At 37.3% G+C, this 15,036-nt stretch overlaps 1 protein-coding gene across 2 annotated transcripts in view; it reads right to left on the bottom strand.

Annotated features, from left to right (window-relative positions):
- The window catches only part of Awh (LIM/homeobox protein arrowhead), a 91,923-nt gene that overhangs the window by 21,342 nt on the left and 55,545 nt on the right, over nt 1-15,036 (bottom strand). The window contains exon 3 of one of the 2 annotated variants that reach the window (XM_089232763.1): nt 3,505-3,722. In XM_089232763.1, coding sequence (XP_089088889.1) covers nt 3,505-3,722 — 218 coding nt within the window. Of the gene's footprint in view, nt 1-3,504; nt 3,752-15,036 lie in introns of both variants that reach the window. The other variant, XM_089232762.1, reaches the window with a different exon arrangement.

Raw genomic sequence — 15,036 nt, 5'->3', positions numbered from 1 at the left:
AGTTGGGAGAAAACAGAGTTGAATGTGAGTAAAACGGTTTACACGTATGGAATGTTCCTTTTTCAAATTTTTCTCCGTTTTTCGAATTCGAATATCTCAGTGAATATTGCACTTGGAGACATGACATTTTTTTTGTTAGCATCAGGACAGATAGGGCAACAACTTTGTTGTTGCACAAGTGTTGTACAGGGTGGACAAAAAGTCCGTAGAAACTTCAAAAATTCATAAAAACCGGAAAAATAACCGAAATAAATCGGGTTAGCATCTCTAAGTCACGGGAATTTTTTTAAGAAGGGAAAATAGTTAAAAAAACAGGCGATAGGTGGCGCTGACGTACACAAGTCAAAGAAAACATACGCAAATAACGAACAGAATGCCTCCAAATCGTTCATTACAGCAGTATGTGTTCCACGCGACCACCACCAAAGGGGATAACACATTGTAGGCGAGTCACAAATCCAGCAACGGCAGAGTGCAGCAGATCCGGATGTATACACGACACTTCTCGGCGGATCGCATCTTTTAGTTCCGACAGATTGGATGGACCGGATCGATTCACGCGGGATTTCAGATATCCCCATAACCAGAAGTCTGTCGGTGGCAAGTCTGGAGACTATATGGGTACAGATCACGGATTTCATGAAGAATATTTCGTATCGAGGATGGTGGTAAGCCCACGCGTCTGGCAGCTTCACGAGCTGTGCTGGTCCCTGCAGCTGATTCGGATGCTAACGCTTCCATTTCAGCTGCAACAAGCGGCGAACGTGCCTTCCTTAAACATGGTCGTCCGGCCCTCTCTCTTACACGATCCTCCAGCGTTCCAGTTTCCCCAAGCCGCTAAACAAGCTTTAGAGGCCAGTCGCTATTGAAGGCCCTTTTCCAGTCCTCACATTCTTCTGAACTCGGAATTTACGAAAGGCAATGGTCGCTGATTCCTGGTTCACGTAAAACAACTTCACCAACAAAGCTTTATCCTTCGCACTCAGCATCCTTGTTCACATACACGGTTTACAACGGTGAACTGGTTGTGCATTAGGAGAGCAAGTTCTTATAACCGTCTCATTTGCATATTTCCACCGAAGTCGCTTGTACCAGCGAAATCTATCGGCAGTTTTTGAGGGTTTTTTTCCCCCCTGTCTTAAACAAATTTCCGTGACCTAGCGATGCTAACCCTGCAAACCGTTTTTTATTTCGGTTATTTTTCCGGTTTATATGAATTTTTAAAGTTTCTACGGACTTTTTGCCCACCCTGTATTTTATTGTGCTGTGCTCATTTTTATATATAGCTGACCATTTTCTATGGTTAGATGGAACGCCATTTTTTTCACAGATGGTGTGCCGGGTAATATGGAATACTATAAGTATTATCTGAGTTGGGATAGAATATTTCTTTAAGATGGAAAGTTCAGTAAGATGAAGAGGTCTAGAAATAAAATGTGTGTCCTGTTCTCTGTGCCCAGATTGTGTTGGGGCAAAATATGTAGATTGCATTTGTGTCGCCTGTAAATAGAGTATGAACTACAAAATCAAACGATGCAATTTTCATTTTTCATTGTCATAGACTCATTAAATCTTGTTTTTGATCAATTCGAATTAGTCTTCTTTATTTTGAACCCCATATTATGGACCATATATAATATGGACCTTTTTTTTAATGCTTTTCTTTTGGACATAATATTTGTTTTTAAATACGTTACGCGTCATTGCTAAGACAAGAGTCGTAATTTTATAGAAATACAACTTTCAGGTTTCTGTTATGTTTTAAATTGGAATAATCGAAAAAATAAAAGTGGTAGTCCATATTACTCGAACTTCCTATACTTAATATTTTACAATGTAATTAGGCTGAATAACTATTTTAGATAATATTGTACAGTATATACCAAGTGTGCGTCGCGGTCCTATGGGCGTTCATCAGTGGCGTCGTTGTGAGCTGGAGATATTGATTTGTATGTACCTATTTATTCTTTGCAGTGGTTCTTTTATAAGTGAATATATGTAATAAATTATATATATATATATATTCTGGGGAGCCGCAGACGAACCATGAATTGGGCAAGGGAGCCGCGGGTGACAAATGTTTGAGAACCACTGGTACATACAGAAATTTTAACATTCCGTGAGGTTATATATATATATTAAAACGAAATAGATTGGTATACCTTCTATAATTTTTCTCGCGACGAATTAAATATGAATTATTCTATTATATACAACCAGTCTCCATGAATTTTTCTGCGCAGCAATAAGTTCAATCGCGTACTGTTACGACATTCAAAACAAATCATACCAAGCAAAAATTCGCAAATTTTACACATAAAAACGGAGCGTATAATATTCCCTGCGTACATATCAATAACTTCACAGCTTCTCTCTATTCTGCTTTGTTCAGATAATTTTTAATTTACAATAAAATTAAAGTTTATTTATTTTTAATTGATTGACACATATTATGTTTCTAAAAAATACGAATATTCCAGTTATTTTATAAAAACTCGATACGAATACTGGTAAGATCACTTAAATACGGTCATCTGGTAAGTATATTAAACCTGTGAAAATGTACAAGAAATATTAATGGACATAGCTTTTCTTATAGGTCTCTTAATGTTTGTCTCAGCCACTAGGGGAAGGCAGTCAGGTCTGCTGCAACGTTGCGGGATCAAAGGGGACGCCGAATTCGCCTTTTAAACGCTCTTCCATTTCACCCGGGGTGCCTAAATGCGTGCTTCCTCCGGCCGAACAAGCATATAGTTACGGCCCTGGTTTGGATTATTTTAAATAAAAGTACACGCAATATCATCATACGTGTTGAAAGGGGATGAAAAAATCTTATATAGGGTGTGTAGTTCCTATACACCCTTTATCTTTTGAACAATTGGTTATAGATACATACTTTTTATTTCAAAAAAGATTTTAAATAATGTATCCATAATGTCACTTATTTTATGATTTATATGCCATTATAATACATTTATATATGTCACTTATTTATTCACAGCATATGAACCGAGGTACAAAATTTATTTTTTTATACGGTCCCCCGTGAACTTCAAATTTCATTCAGAAAGTTGATGCTCTGTCTTTACTGAGATTAACAAAGAGAAAAAAATCCATATTTTTATAGTGCCGAGATATTGCTCATTGAAAGTTAAAGGTGAGGGGGGGGGTCATCTCAGAATTTAGAAAACTTGTAATAAACTGCAAATATAAATAATCTTTCGAATTTTAAGGCTGTAAACTCACAAATCAATATCGCCAGCTCACTGCGATGCCCGATAAAGGTCGGCGATGTCCCTAGCAGCCACGACGCACACTTTGAGAAACACTGCCTTAAGGCGTTACCAGAACAGATCCCTTTCGTATGAATTGATGTTAAAATAAGCACCAATGTCAACGAACGATTCAGATATAATACATAACAATAATAATGAATCAAAGAAACAAAACCAAAAATCAAAAAATGATAACTTACGAAAGGAAGGAAACGTCAAACCCACCTACCATCATTCGAACCGTTTCCTCCATCTAATGACTCGAAATAATGAATCTTGCATAGGACTCGGCTGTCGTACAAGGCGAATTCTTCTCCCGTAGACAATTGCCTCTTACACGAATCGCATGCAAAACATGCTAGATGATACACTTGTTCCCTAGCTCGTCGTACCCAATCTGAAGCGTGTATTGTTCGTGAACACTTCGCACATTTGGCACCGAACTGCCTGAGAAGCAAAGAGTCTTGTAAGTCCCACTGCAAACAACAAACTCACGTAATATCATACACACCACAAATACACATAAATAATTAGATAAATAATATGTGATAATAGTAAATAATAACATAAAATAAATACTATATAAATGTAAAATAGTGTGTAATTGGTTTTTAACACGGTAAAGAACTTTCTTGTGTAGATATGTTATTAAAAATATTATTTATCCATCGATTTATTTCAATTTTTTACCACATATATTTGATTGTGTACGCAAATCCTATGCCAGTACAAAATTTTATACATCTGCAATACTTAATTTTTCACAAATTTTCAAAAAAAAAAAGAAGAAAAAAAGCGTTCAAAACACAGCTTGTGCATGATAAAATAACATGACATCAATAAAATTGAATAAAATTAATTCAAAACAAAGGAAACTGTTCAGTTCATAAAATAGTGAAAAATATTTGAGATTCATTCATAAAAACTTGAGTTATAAATTTTTCTTTAATTTTTAAGATTTAAAATTTAATTTTGAATAATATTGAGTCTCCATAAAAGTATTAATTAAGTGTTAGAGATATATAAAGTTTTGCATTGGCATAGGATGGAATACACAATCAAACATATGTGGTAAAAATTTGAAATAAATCAATAGATAAAAATAATAATTTTAATAAAATATTTCTACATTAGAAAATTTTTTACCATGTTAAAAGGTAGGAGAAACCCCATAATCCTCTATGGTTCACCCCCATAAAAACATATTTGAAATTTTTTTTTCATAGAAAATATGGGTTGCTTTTATAGTATATATTTAATTGAAACAATACACACATCAACGCAGCAGTTCAATTAATTAGATGGATTTTTTTTGATTAGCTAAAATGCTTAATTAAGGGTAAAATATACACTTTTTGCTTTGATTTTACTGTTATTTATAAAAAAAAAACTCTTGCTTAGCAAAGTTGAATAGTTGTTTCCTTGAATTTTATTTCCGATTTCCTCAATTTGGTGCGATTTTATAAATCTTTAAACTTTTAAAATTTCAGCAGCTCTCAAAAAATGACACTAACAAGGAATCAATTCTGTCTAAATAAAAAAGTATTGTACTCATATAGCCGTATTTTGTACTGAAATGACACCGAGGCCGGGGCTACACTATAAAAGTTTTATAAAAGATCTTTCACAAAGAACTTTCATCAAACTTTCATAGTGTAATCCTGGCTTCAAAGATGTTCTTCTAAAATACTAAAAAAATTGAGAAACGAAATATTCGTAATGGATTTTTTGGCACGCACAAATTTTGTGACAAAGCTCTAGCGTAGAGGTCCGATTGACTTTCTATCTCTTTGCTCTCTATACATAACATAACACCAAACATGGCCCCCGCTCTGTCCCTTGCGGGATATAAGCGGATTACCTTGCGGCTGGGCCATCTATACATAACAGACAGATGGGATCTTTCAAATCCCGTTCTTAGAAGCATGACTTCCGCCAACAAGGGTGGGGCTGACAGGGCTCCAGTCCTGGGGTCCGGGACGATTCTCATCATTTTTATGGACTGCTGCAGTCCCGACTATGGACTGCTCCAGGATGTGGGTGCCAGGGTCGGAACTAGAGGGGGGGGGGGCAACTGCCTTGCATGGAAAAATTTAGAAGTGGCAATTTTAGGTGGGAACAAAGAACATCGTTATAAAATTATCAAATGTTAAAGTTGTGGCGAGGGCGGCAAAAATCCTAGTTTCGGCCCTGGTTGGGGGCCTTGCCCGGAAGTTCCCTGTTCTCTAAACAGGGCCACCTGAAGAAGCATCATGAGTCCCCCGGGCAAGTAATGTTTATGATCTCCTATCTTTATGGAATTACTACCCCCGGGTTGTGCCTGGATGAGACCCATGCGTTAAAACGGCACTGATGCAGGGCCACCTCAAGGCATACGTCTATCCAGTAGGGCAAGTGTCTCGTGTTAATGATATCATATGAAAAACAAAATAATTTCTAATACATCATACAATATTTTGAAAATGTTGCAGGGATTTCATAACTGTTGGGGGGGAGGGGTCCCAAATAATGTGTATCCGGTTGCTGTCAAAAGTATGCGCCGGGAGGGATGACAGGGTTCTAGCCCGGGAGCCAGTGCTCGATCTTATGTTTTTAATTTTTTAAACTCTTATTATTTTTGAAAATCAATCGATGTCAGTCATGGCCAGGTGGTCCTGTCAAAAGTCAAGGCCTTATTCAAGGATTGGGGAGGGGTTATAGGGTCATGTGTCTATATACCCGTCAGAAGCGTATTTACGGTTTTTCCTCCTGTGGGCTACACGAATTTTGCCGCCCTTCTCTCATTCTAGTTTAATTTTCTTGCCCACCGTACTCTTTTATTCACTCCCATGCTCACACACTCTCTAGGTCCCTCTCATGTTCACACAGTCTCTAGGCCACTCTTTTGGCCGTCCACATGCTTGCACACTTCCTTGGTGACCCACATGCTTGCACACTGTCTCGGTGACCCGTATGCTTGCACACTGTCTCGGTGACCCGTATGCTTGCACACTGTCTCGGTGACCCGTATGCTTGCACACTGTCTCGGTGACCCGTATGCTTGCACACTATTTTGACCATTAAGATGCTCAAACACCCTTTGTGTCATTCTTTCGCTCATTCACATGCTTGCAAGCGCTTTGCGTCATTCTTTTGTTCATTCACATGCTCACACACGATCTAGGTTATTTCACTCCTTTTGTGATTCATACGCTTGCAAACTCTCTAGGTCTCTCGCTCTCTGGACAGAGGCGGATTCATGGTAATAAAATTTTGCTGCCCCTTCAAACTTTCCGCCCTGGGCTATAGTCAGCTACGCCCCCTTGTAAATACGCCTCTACTACCAAGGCGTAAGACATTTTCTTAATATGACATCTATAGATCCACAGAATTTAAATCTTTGTCACTCAGTAGTCAATAATCAATTTATTAAAATATAGTTTTTAGGGCCCTAAATATTTGGCTGCCCGCTGCAGTTCACCCTCCGCACTTTACCAAATTCAGCCCTATACATTGCGAATTATTATAACGTAATTTATTCCCGTGAATTTCGTTTGAATGTCAACACGTGGCAAGCCATTCCTCTGAGAATTTCTTAGAAATGAACGTTTGAATGACGTTGACGCCTACAGATGGCGTTAGTGTATGTTCTTTTTATGATAACGATACACTTGGATCGCAATTTCTCGGAACTTTTCTCGGAGCTGTTTATATACAATACAAATACAACGCCACAACAGACAAATTGCCCAACGAGGTGGCTGACTTAAGAACATCATGGATCCCCGAGCCCCTACCTACTACTGCTACACCACACATGCACCCCCCAACGAATCGGGACATGCGGGAATGTGCGTGTACTTGTAGTGCAACCTGACGTAAAGTTTGTTTCTGTGTAATGCTTGTTATGTGTAGTGCTGTCATCTGCCCCCAGTTTTACTAACTATGAGTGAAGTGTTATGGTTGAATGATTTACCGTTGTAGGACTGTTGCTCTCTGTGGCGAGACTTTTTAACGGGGAGATCGGCTCGCATTTGCGCCTTGAAGTTGGAAACCACAGAAAACCAACTTCAGCCGACCACCACTGTGGGGTTCGAACCCGGATCCTCGCATCACGAGTCCGGCACTATAACCACTCGACCACCACAGCGGTTCAAGTATTACGTAAGCAAATTTTTAGCCATTTTTGTTCCCCCCCCCCCTTGTCAGCAAAATTTCGTCATCAGCTCTGGCCCACTGAATTCTAACGCATATTGGTGGGATCAGAGGCGTACACAGGGGGGAAGCATAGGGGGCTCGTCCCCCCCACCCCCCCGACGATCAAAAATTTATTTTTATAATGCAAAAAAAATATTTTTTTAATTGAAATTTCGGAAGAAAATACCTTTATATGTTATTATAATCAATTTCTGTTAATTTCAATGATATTTAAAGGCTATGAACTCAAAATTTACCTTTAATAAATTCATTGCGACCCACCCTCTAAGCCATATAATGATAAATCGCATGAAGGCCCTTGACCCGCGGACAAAATATGGCCCTGTGCGGGTTATCTGATGCGGCTTAACCTCCTCAAACCTAATTTTGTAAAAAAATGAACTAAGCGGCACATCTACAGATCGCTCAAGTGTCTCGTGGTACAATTCCAGAATATTTAAATGGCTCGGACACATTTCCAGAGAACTTGGATCCGCGAAAAATTTAGAGATCACTAAAGTGGCTCTGTAGGGCACTTATCAATGGGGGGGGGGGTGTCACTTTAAGTGGGGTTTTCTCGTTTTTGGCGCACCGAGTAAGATGCTATTAAAAATATTTCATATTTTCATAAAGGGTGGTTGATGACGTAAGCATTATCCAAATCCTCCCCCCCCCCGTCATCAAAAGTCAGCAAATCGGAAACCCCCTCCCCACATCGATGATGACGTAATACTTGAACGGCCCCTTACAAATAAGATCTTTCTATATGCCATATAGACGTGACTTAAGTCGGTCTAGCCTGAAGACGTCTGATTATAAAAATAAATATCAAATATAAAATATAAAAATGAAAGAAACCGGGGCAAGTTGGTGGTGCGGGGATTAGTGAGATATGCAGGGGTTCGTTTAGGGTTTTGCCGCCCTTCTACCATTTTAGTCTAATTTTCTTGGCTACACTTTCCTCGAATTCGCCGCCCTGTGCTATATAACCCTCTTCATCTCTCCCCACTCCTGCAAATACGGCTGTGTCTCTAAGTCACTCTTTTAGACATTCACATTTGCATGCTGTTTTGGTCACTTACATGCACACTCCATAGGTAACTTTTGGTGTCTCAATGACATGGTTCCTTGCTTTATAGGTCACTATTTTGATCATTTATACGTTTACACATGCTCTAGGTCAGTGGTTCTGAACTTTTGGCAGCCCGCGGTCCGGTTTCATTTATTTTAGCGGGTGGAAGACCCGGTCAAACACACGACTAACGGAAAATCAATGGGGAAAAAGAATATGGCCAATCACTCGTGGCCTGGTATGAATGATGTCGGGGCCCAGTACTTGGCAGCAGCCCGGTGGTTAAGAAACATTGCTCTAGGTCATTTTTTTTGGTCATTCTTATGCTTGCCCGCTCTCTAGATCACTTTTTTGGTCATTCACATGCTTGCACATGCTCTAGATGTGACCTGGTCCCTCGCTCTGTAGGTCACTCTTTCGCCCACTCACGTGATTGCAATATCTCGAGGTCACTCTTTTGGACACTCAATAACCTAGTCCCTTACTGTCCCTAGGTTCCGGCGCTTATGCACAGAGTAGTCATCAAATGACCGTGTCAACTGATGCTATCACAGGTATTTTTCGAGTCATGAATAGGAGATGCCAGGTAACTTCACCTTTTCAAGTAGCGAAGATTTTATCAATATACCTTAATCAAACATTTCCATCTAAATTGCAATCAAGAATTTATATTACATTTAGTGGCATCGGAACTGCGGATGCAGTGGATGATCGAGTACCCACAGTATTTTGTAGCGCTGGATTGAGCACCCCCAGAATTAATTAAGAAACCAAAATCTATATCAAGACTAGGTAGAGCATCCACAGTTGTAAAACACTTCCGAGGCCCCCGATTAAGCTAGCCTGACTGTGTTACATATGGGTGCTCTTCTCTGATGATGGGCATGAACGGTGCTGATTATAAAAATGTTGATGACTGCTAGTCTACGCCAATCATCAGTAAATGAGTGCCCGTATGACAACTCTGGAATACTAAGACTAGAATAAGTGTACAATTCTAAAATTCTTGAATGCAAAAGAAAAATTTGAGAAACCATTAATACCTTACGAGTCAGCCCCCTCAAGAGCGGGGTTGCCTGGGCTCCGCCGTGGAGGGGGGGGGGAGGGCGCGAGACAATCCTTATCAATTTTTGTTTTTCCAAACTATAAATTCATTATGGAAAGGGCCCGACAAAGATCCGGGCCCAGGGACGCTGCTGCAGGATGTGGGAACCATGTCGCGAGTACGAAATCGGGCAGCTTTTCTATGGTCTGTGGACCACATTGTCCGAGACGATAGCGCAGGTGATAACTTATTCGATAGTTTAATTCTACAAAGTTGACAACAGGCAAATTTCCCAACGAGGTGACTGAAAAAAGATGCCCATAAAAAATATGGACGCCAATATATAAAGAAAATGAACTAATTACTGAATGAAAAATTATTCAAATGTTGTAATTTTGATATTAGTAACATTCCCCCTTGTTGGTTCAAATGAAAATTAGAATTTTTTTACTTAGGTTAACCATATCTCATCAAGAAAAATACAGGACATCCCGATCATGAATACGGAATACCGCTAATTTTAGCCAAAAAATGTAATTTACTACAAATTTGTTAGTTATTGCTGAAATTGCTGAAGGGTTAGGGGAAATAAAAGACTGCTGCAAATCACAGTGAGCAAAAATTTATTTCACGAAAAATCATTTATTATGACTAGGTGACCATATTTCATTGAGTAAATACCGGAAATTGAGAAAATAATTCCCATCATAAAATGGGATCTTAAATACGGGACATTAAAATTGCCACAGCAAAAACATTATATAAAAAAAATACACGTGAGAATAAATATCATAATATAATTCATAAGTTATAAAAAAATCTCTACATTCACAATTTTAGTAAAAAGTACAAATTCAATTAAGCTTCGTTGAAAAAATGAGACAAGTGTACATCTAAACAAACTAATAAAATATTGATTAAACACATAAACGAAGGTGATTTTTTCGTTTGGTCGTTTCATTACTGAAAATCATATATTAGCATCACCTACCAAAAAAGGTGCAAAAAATTGCTATTTTCTTTTAGCAGTTTATGATGTTTTATGTTAGATATCTAATGAACTTATTTCAATGCCTAAAAACTTTGTGTTACTCCGTAAATCCTTGTGGTCCTGAAAGGGTTAATACGAATTAAGTATTTTCTACGTTGGGCATAATTAAATAGTTCTTTTGTCGGTTCATGCGAAATGTTTTTGGTGTTTTTTCGGCTTCGTCTTAACGAGGATCGACTGTTTTAATTATTTTGGATAATAATTAATTAAAGGGGAAAATTTATGTCTAGACATCAAGAAAACACCCCAATCACAGAAGCACCGTGAAATTTCGCAGGCATAAAAAAAACCTCCCATGAAATCGTAATATTGCTATTGATAATTGCTGAAAGAAAAAAAGATGTCTTATTACATGAAATACAAAAATTGTATAACTTGAAATCAACCGAGTAATTAAATATAAATACCAACATTCTTACCAAATTTATTGAATCTTTCGTTTCAGCTGCTGAAGTTTCGACAAAAATATTTGAATGTTATTACCACTTACCTTTGCGTTCATAAACGTTAACACAGAACCAAAAATTAAGATTTCTAAATACTTACCTAAAAATAATACCTGATTTATGTTATCACGACGGGAAAGGTATCACTTGACTGAACTTCTATCGACATTCAATTATGCAAATGGCTAATTACATTTTATTTCACAAATAATCCGATACTGAATGCTTAAAAAAAAACAAGTTTCGTTAATTAAAATAACCTCGAGCTAATATAAAAATATTTAAATTATTAGAATTTAAGGGTGGGAATTTTTAATTTAATTGGAATTGAAGGTTAAACAAGGATTTCTAATTAAAATTCGCAATGGTGCCGTAAAGAGGTTGGTAATCTTTGCTCTAAAATCACTACTAGCTGAATATATTATCTGTTTCGAAGTTATACTTATCTCATGAGTTTATATTGATTAGTTCAATAAATATATTCCGTTTGTGATTATATATATATAGATATATACAAAAATAAGTAAGTTTCGTTACTTTAAATATAAAAGTTTTCTAAGCACACAAATATATCATTTTAAACAGAAAAATGTGATATTTTGCATTCAATGATGAAAAACAAATATCACATATTTATATTAATATACTATATTGAGCTAGGAGTTTTTATTTACACATTCGGCAGTAACTTTAAAATAATTAAAGTAGTAATATATCCCGCGCAGATATACCCTGATATTCATCGTCGCAAAACCATGCCAATAATGATAAATTGATAACATCCTTACTGAGAAAAATAGACTAAGATACCCGATTTTTTTTTTTGACTTGAAGTAGCTCCGGGGGACGCTGATGACTAGGAGCAAAGGTGTTTGGCCAATGATAATATAGTGAAACTCCTCTAAGACGGCCGCTCGGCGTTCCGTAAAAATGTGACCGTCTGTGGAGGTGACCGCTGAATAGAGTTGGGTTGTATGAAAAGAAAAATACGTTTCAGGGGAAGTGTCAAAATAAGTTTCCAATGTCACAGAAAAAATTTGTGCACAAATTTATGCTATTTACGATGCCCAAAAAAAAAAAAAAAAACCACAGACATATATACAGTGAAATCTTGCTACAACGGTAATTGATATAACGAGAAATCCCTCTGCAACGGCATTTTTCCAAATCTTGTTTGAAATCACCTTTTATAGTATGTAACGTTAAAATCCTCTTGACACACCGATTTCCTTTAGTATGATAAACCCCTCTATAACGATATTTTTGAGGAAGATTTTGAAACTGCTCTCTTTTTCGCTCGAAACATCCTTCAATATATTTTTAAACTCGTCACATGTTTCAGTGCTTCTGAGGATGCCTAATAATATTGATTGCATCACACACACCTAATCACCGAAAGTGTTCGGTATCGCTACTTTTTGTGTGTTACACCAAAGTTTATTATGGTAAACCTTTTTACAGGGGAAATATATATCTAACTGAATTTCTTTTATTATAGCTGATTAAATTATTTATTACAATATTAATTTAAGCTCAATTTAATAACTTAATTAAAATATTTTGTGGAGAATAAATACTTAAAAACGCATTTTTTGGTGGTACCAACACCGCCGATTTAGGAAAGATGCCAACAGCAGCATAAATTTGATGACACGTGATGATAATGTTGCCTCTTGATATAACGATAATCCTACTACAACGATATTTTTCTTGGTTCGGTATCATTATGTATATCAAGGTTTCACTATATTTTATGCAGAACTTGAAATACCAGATCATCTCCGATCCATTCCTTAATCTGTATTATCAGGGATCTGTTCTTTTCTTATAGCAAGTAGTGCACATGTTCTTTCTTCAAATTTCTTTTACTCCCTCACTGTTGTTCTGCTGAATCTCTGCGTGCTAAAAAGTGAAGAAAGTATCCACAAAGCCAAAACTTCCACATTCTCTATGTACCCAGTAATAAAGATCATAGGTTACTAAAACTATAATACCCGGCGCTGCCCGGGTTTTCTTCAATTACTGAGAGGATTGAAAAAGTGACAAACCATTATAAAGGCATATGAATGTCTGAAACGCATTGCTAGGGAACCACGGTAACCAAAGTAAACATTTCGAAAGTTATTGTTAAGGCCCGGTAGTCATTGTTGCCCGACAGTTTTCGCCCGTTTTGGGCATTTGCTCTGCTTTGGCAAACTTTTAAAGTACCCTATGGTTCAATCCGGGTCCTGTTTGGTATGTATGCAAAATTTGGCGACGATCGATCTAAAATTGTAGATTTGTATAGAGAACATACAGAGAGAGAGAGAGAGAGAATCAATTATATATACATGTATATAGATTTGTATGGTTTACTCTGTCACCCCGGGAACAAATTTTTAAACCCGAGTTAACCCCAAATTTTTTGCCCTATCAGCTAGCAAATTGCACATACTATTTACAAATGTTTTAACCTGATAGTATCTCACACATGAACAGGAAATCCGATTTATTCGAGAGGGTATTTATGCTGATGTATAACGATTATATAATGTTATACCAAGAGAACTATCAGCTCTAAAATGCATTGGGAAGAAAAAAAACTTGGTTTTTTTTTTCAATTCTTATCTATAAAAGGATGATCATGGATAAGTTGGACGCTGACCGTATACAGAGGTGGCCGCGGAATAGAGCTGATTTTTGTATTATGTCTATTGTCCGTTCCGAGAAAAACTGGCTGCGAAGGGAAGTTGGCCGCGGAATAGAGATGACTGCCTATGGAAGTTTCACTGTAATTGATTATACTATAAATTTCTTTTACCCTACTAAAATCATTCTCAGTAATTTATATAAACTACACTGTAAGGTTAGTATTTTTAAACGTTTTTTTTTTTTCGTTCCCCCTTCTATTAAAACATTACACGCGTTCAAGTAGATTCTCACCGATTGTAATCTGTGATATCGAGATCAGAATGCAAAATGAGTTCTTCCGGAAGAAGAAAACCAAGTAGCGTTAAAGAGAAATAAAAGAAGAAACTGCTAAGAATATAAAAGAAAAACCAAGATAGAAAGTCTTGTGTATAAAATCTCTTTCAAAATAAAATAATATTATGTAGGGTGTGAGCACGTCATCAGAATAATGCAACAACGAATCTGTTGCATTTTAAAGGCCAACAAACAATCCTCATTTAAAAAAGTTATGGGCGTTTTCATCCGATATCCAATCTTCACTTTTGATATTTGGAAACCTTTAGCCCCTGGGTTTTAAAGAAAAATCTTAAAAATTAGCCGCAATGTCTGAATAAACTTCTTGATGTATATGTTAGTGCCAAAGCCCGAAGTGCGGTGAATTCGCGAACTGGCCAAGAGTTTTGGTCAAAATCCGAATTGCAGAAATAATTCGGACTTTGTAACGGCTAATTCGCGAAGTGGCCGGAGATCCCTGGCCAAAGCTCGATGTGTTGATGTTAGACGGCCCGGTCGGAGCCAAATCCATTTTTGTAATCGCGCACGTGTGATACATGTTTATATGTAGCAGCCCTACATTGGATTAGCTCCGTGCGACGAGAGAGAAAAAAAGTGAAAAAAATTTCAGAGAAAAACTATAAAAATAATTATATAAACATATATAGTTTTTTCTGCTAAATTTTGGAGAAAAAACATGATTTCCGCATCGTAACTGCGGTTTGATGGGTTTGCATAACTAACGTGGACATAATTATCACGAAAAAAATACAACTTGAAGATGATCCCGAATCATGTCTTTTGCTATCGGACTTTGACCAGGGATCTCAAGCCACTTCGCGAATTGCCAATTTCGGGCTTTGGCGGTAACATATACATTGGATATGTGACGATTCTATTCGGCTTTTGTCTCCCCTGTGACTAAGAGACCACGGTCACTGCCAGGAGTTATTGGACCGAACTTGCAGTTTAACCATTTAAGCGGCATTGACGAGATATCTCACCTCCTTAAAAGCCCCTTATTTATC

This window comes from Pholcus phalangioides, unplaced genomic scaffold (genome assembly GCF_987345545.1).
Source record: "Pholcus phalangioides strain wild (caught in Gottingen) unplaced genomic scaffold, Ppha-v1.0 ptg000007l_1, whole genome shotgun sequence".
In the NCBI taxonomy this organism is placed as follows: Eukaryota; Metazoa; Arthropoda; class Arachnida; order Araneae; family Pholcidae; genus Pholcus; species Pholcus phalangioides.
This window is presented reverse-complemented; position numbering and strand designations above follow the sequence as displayed.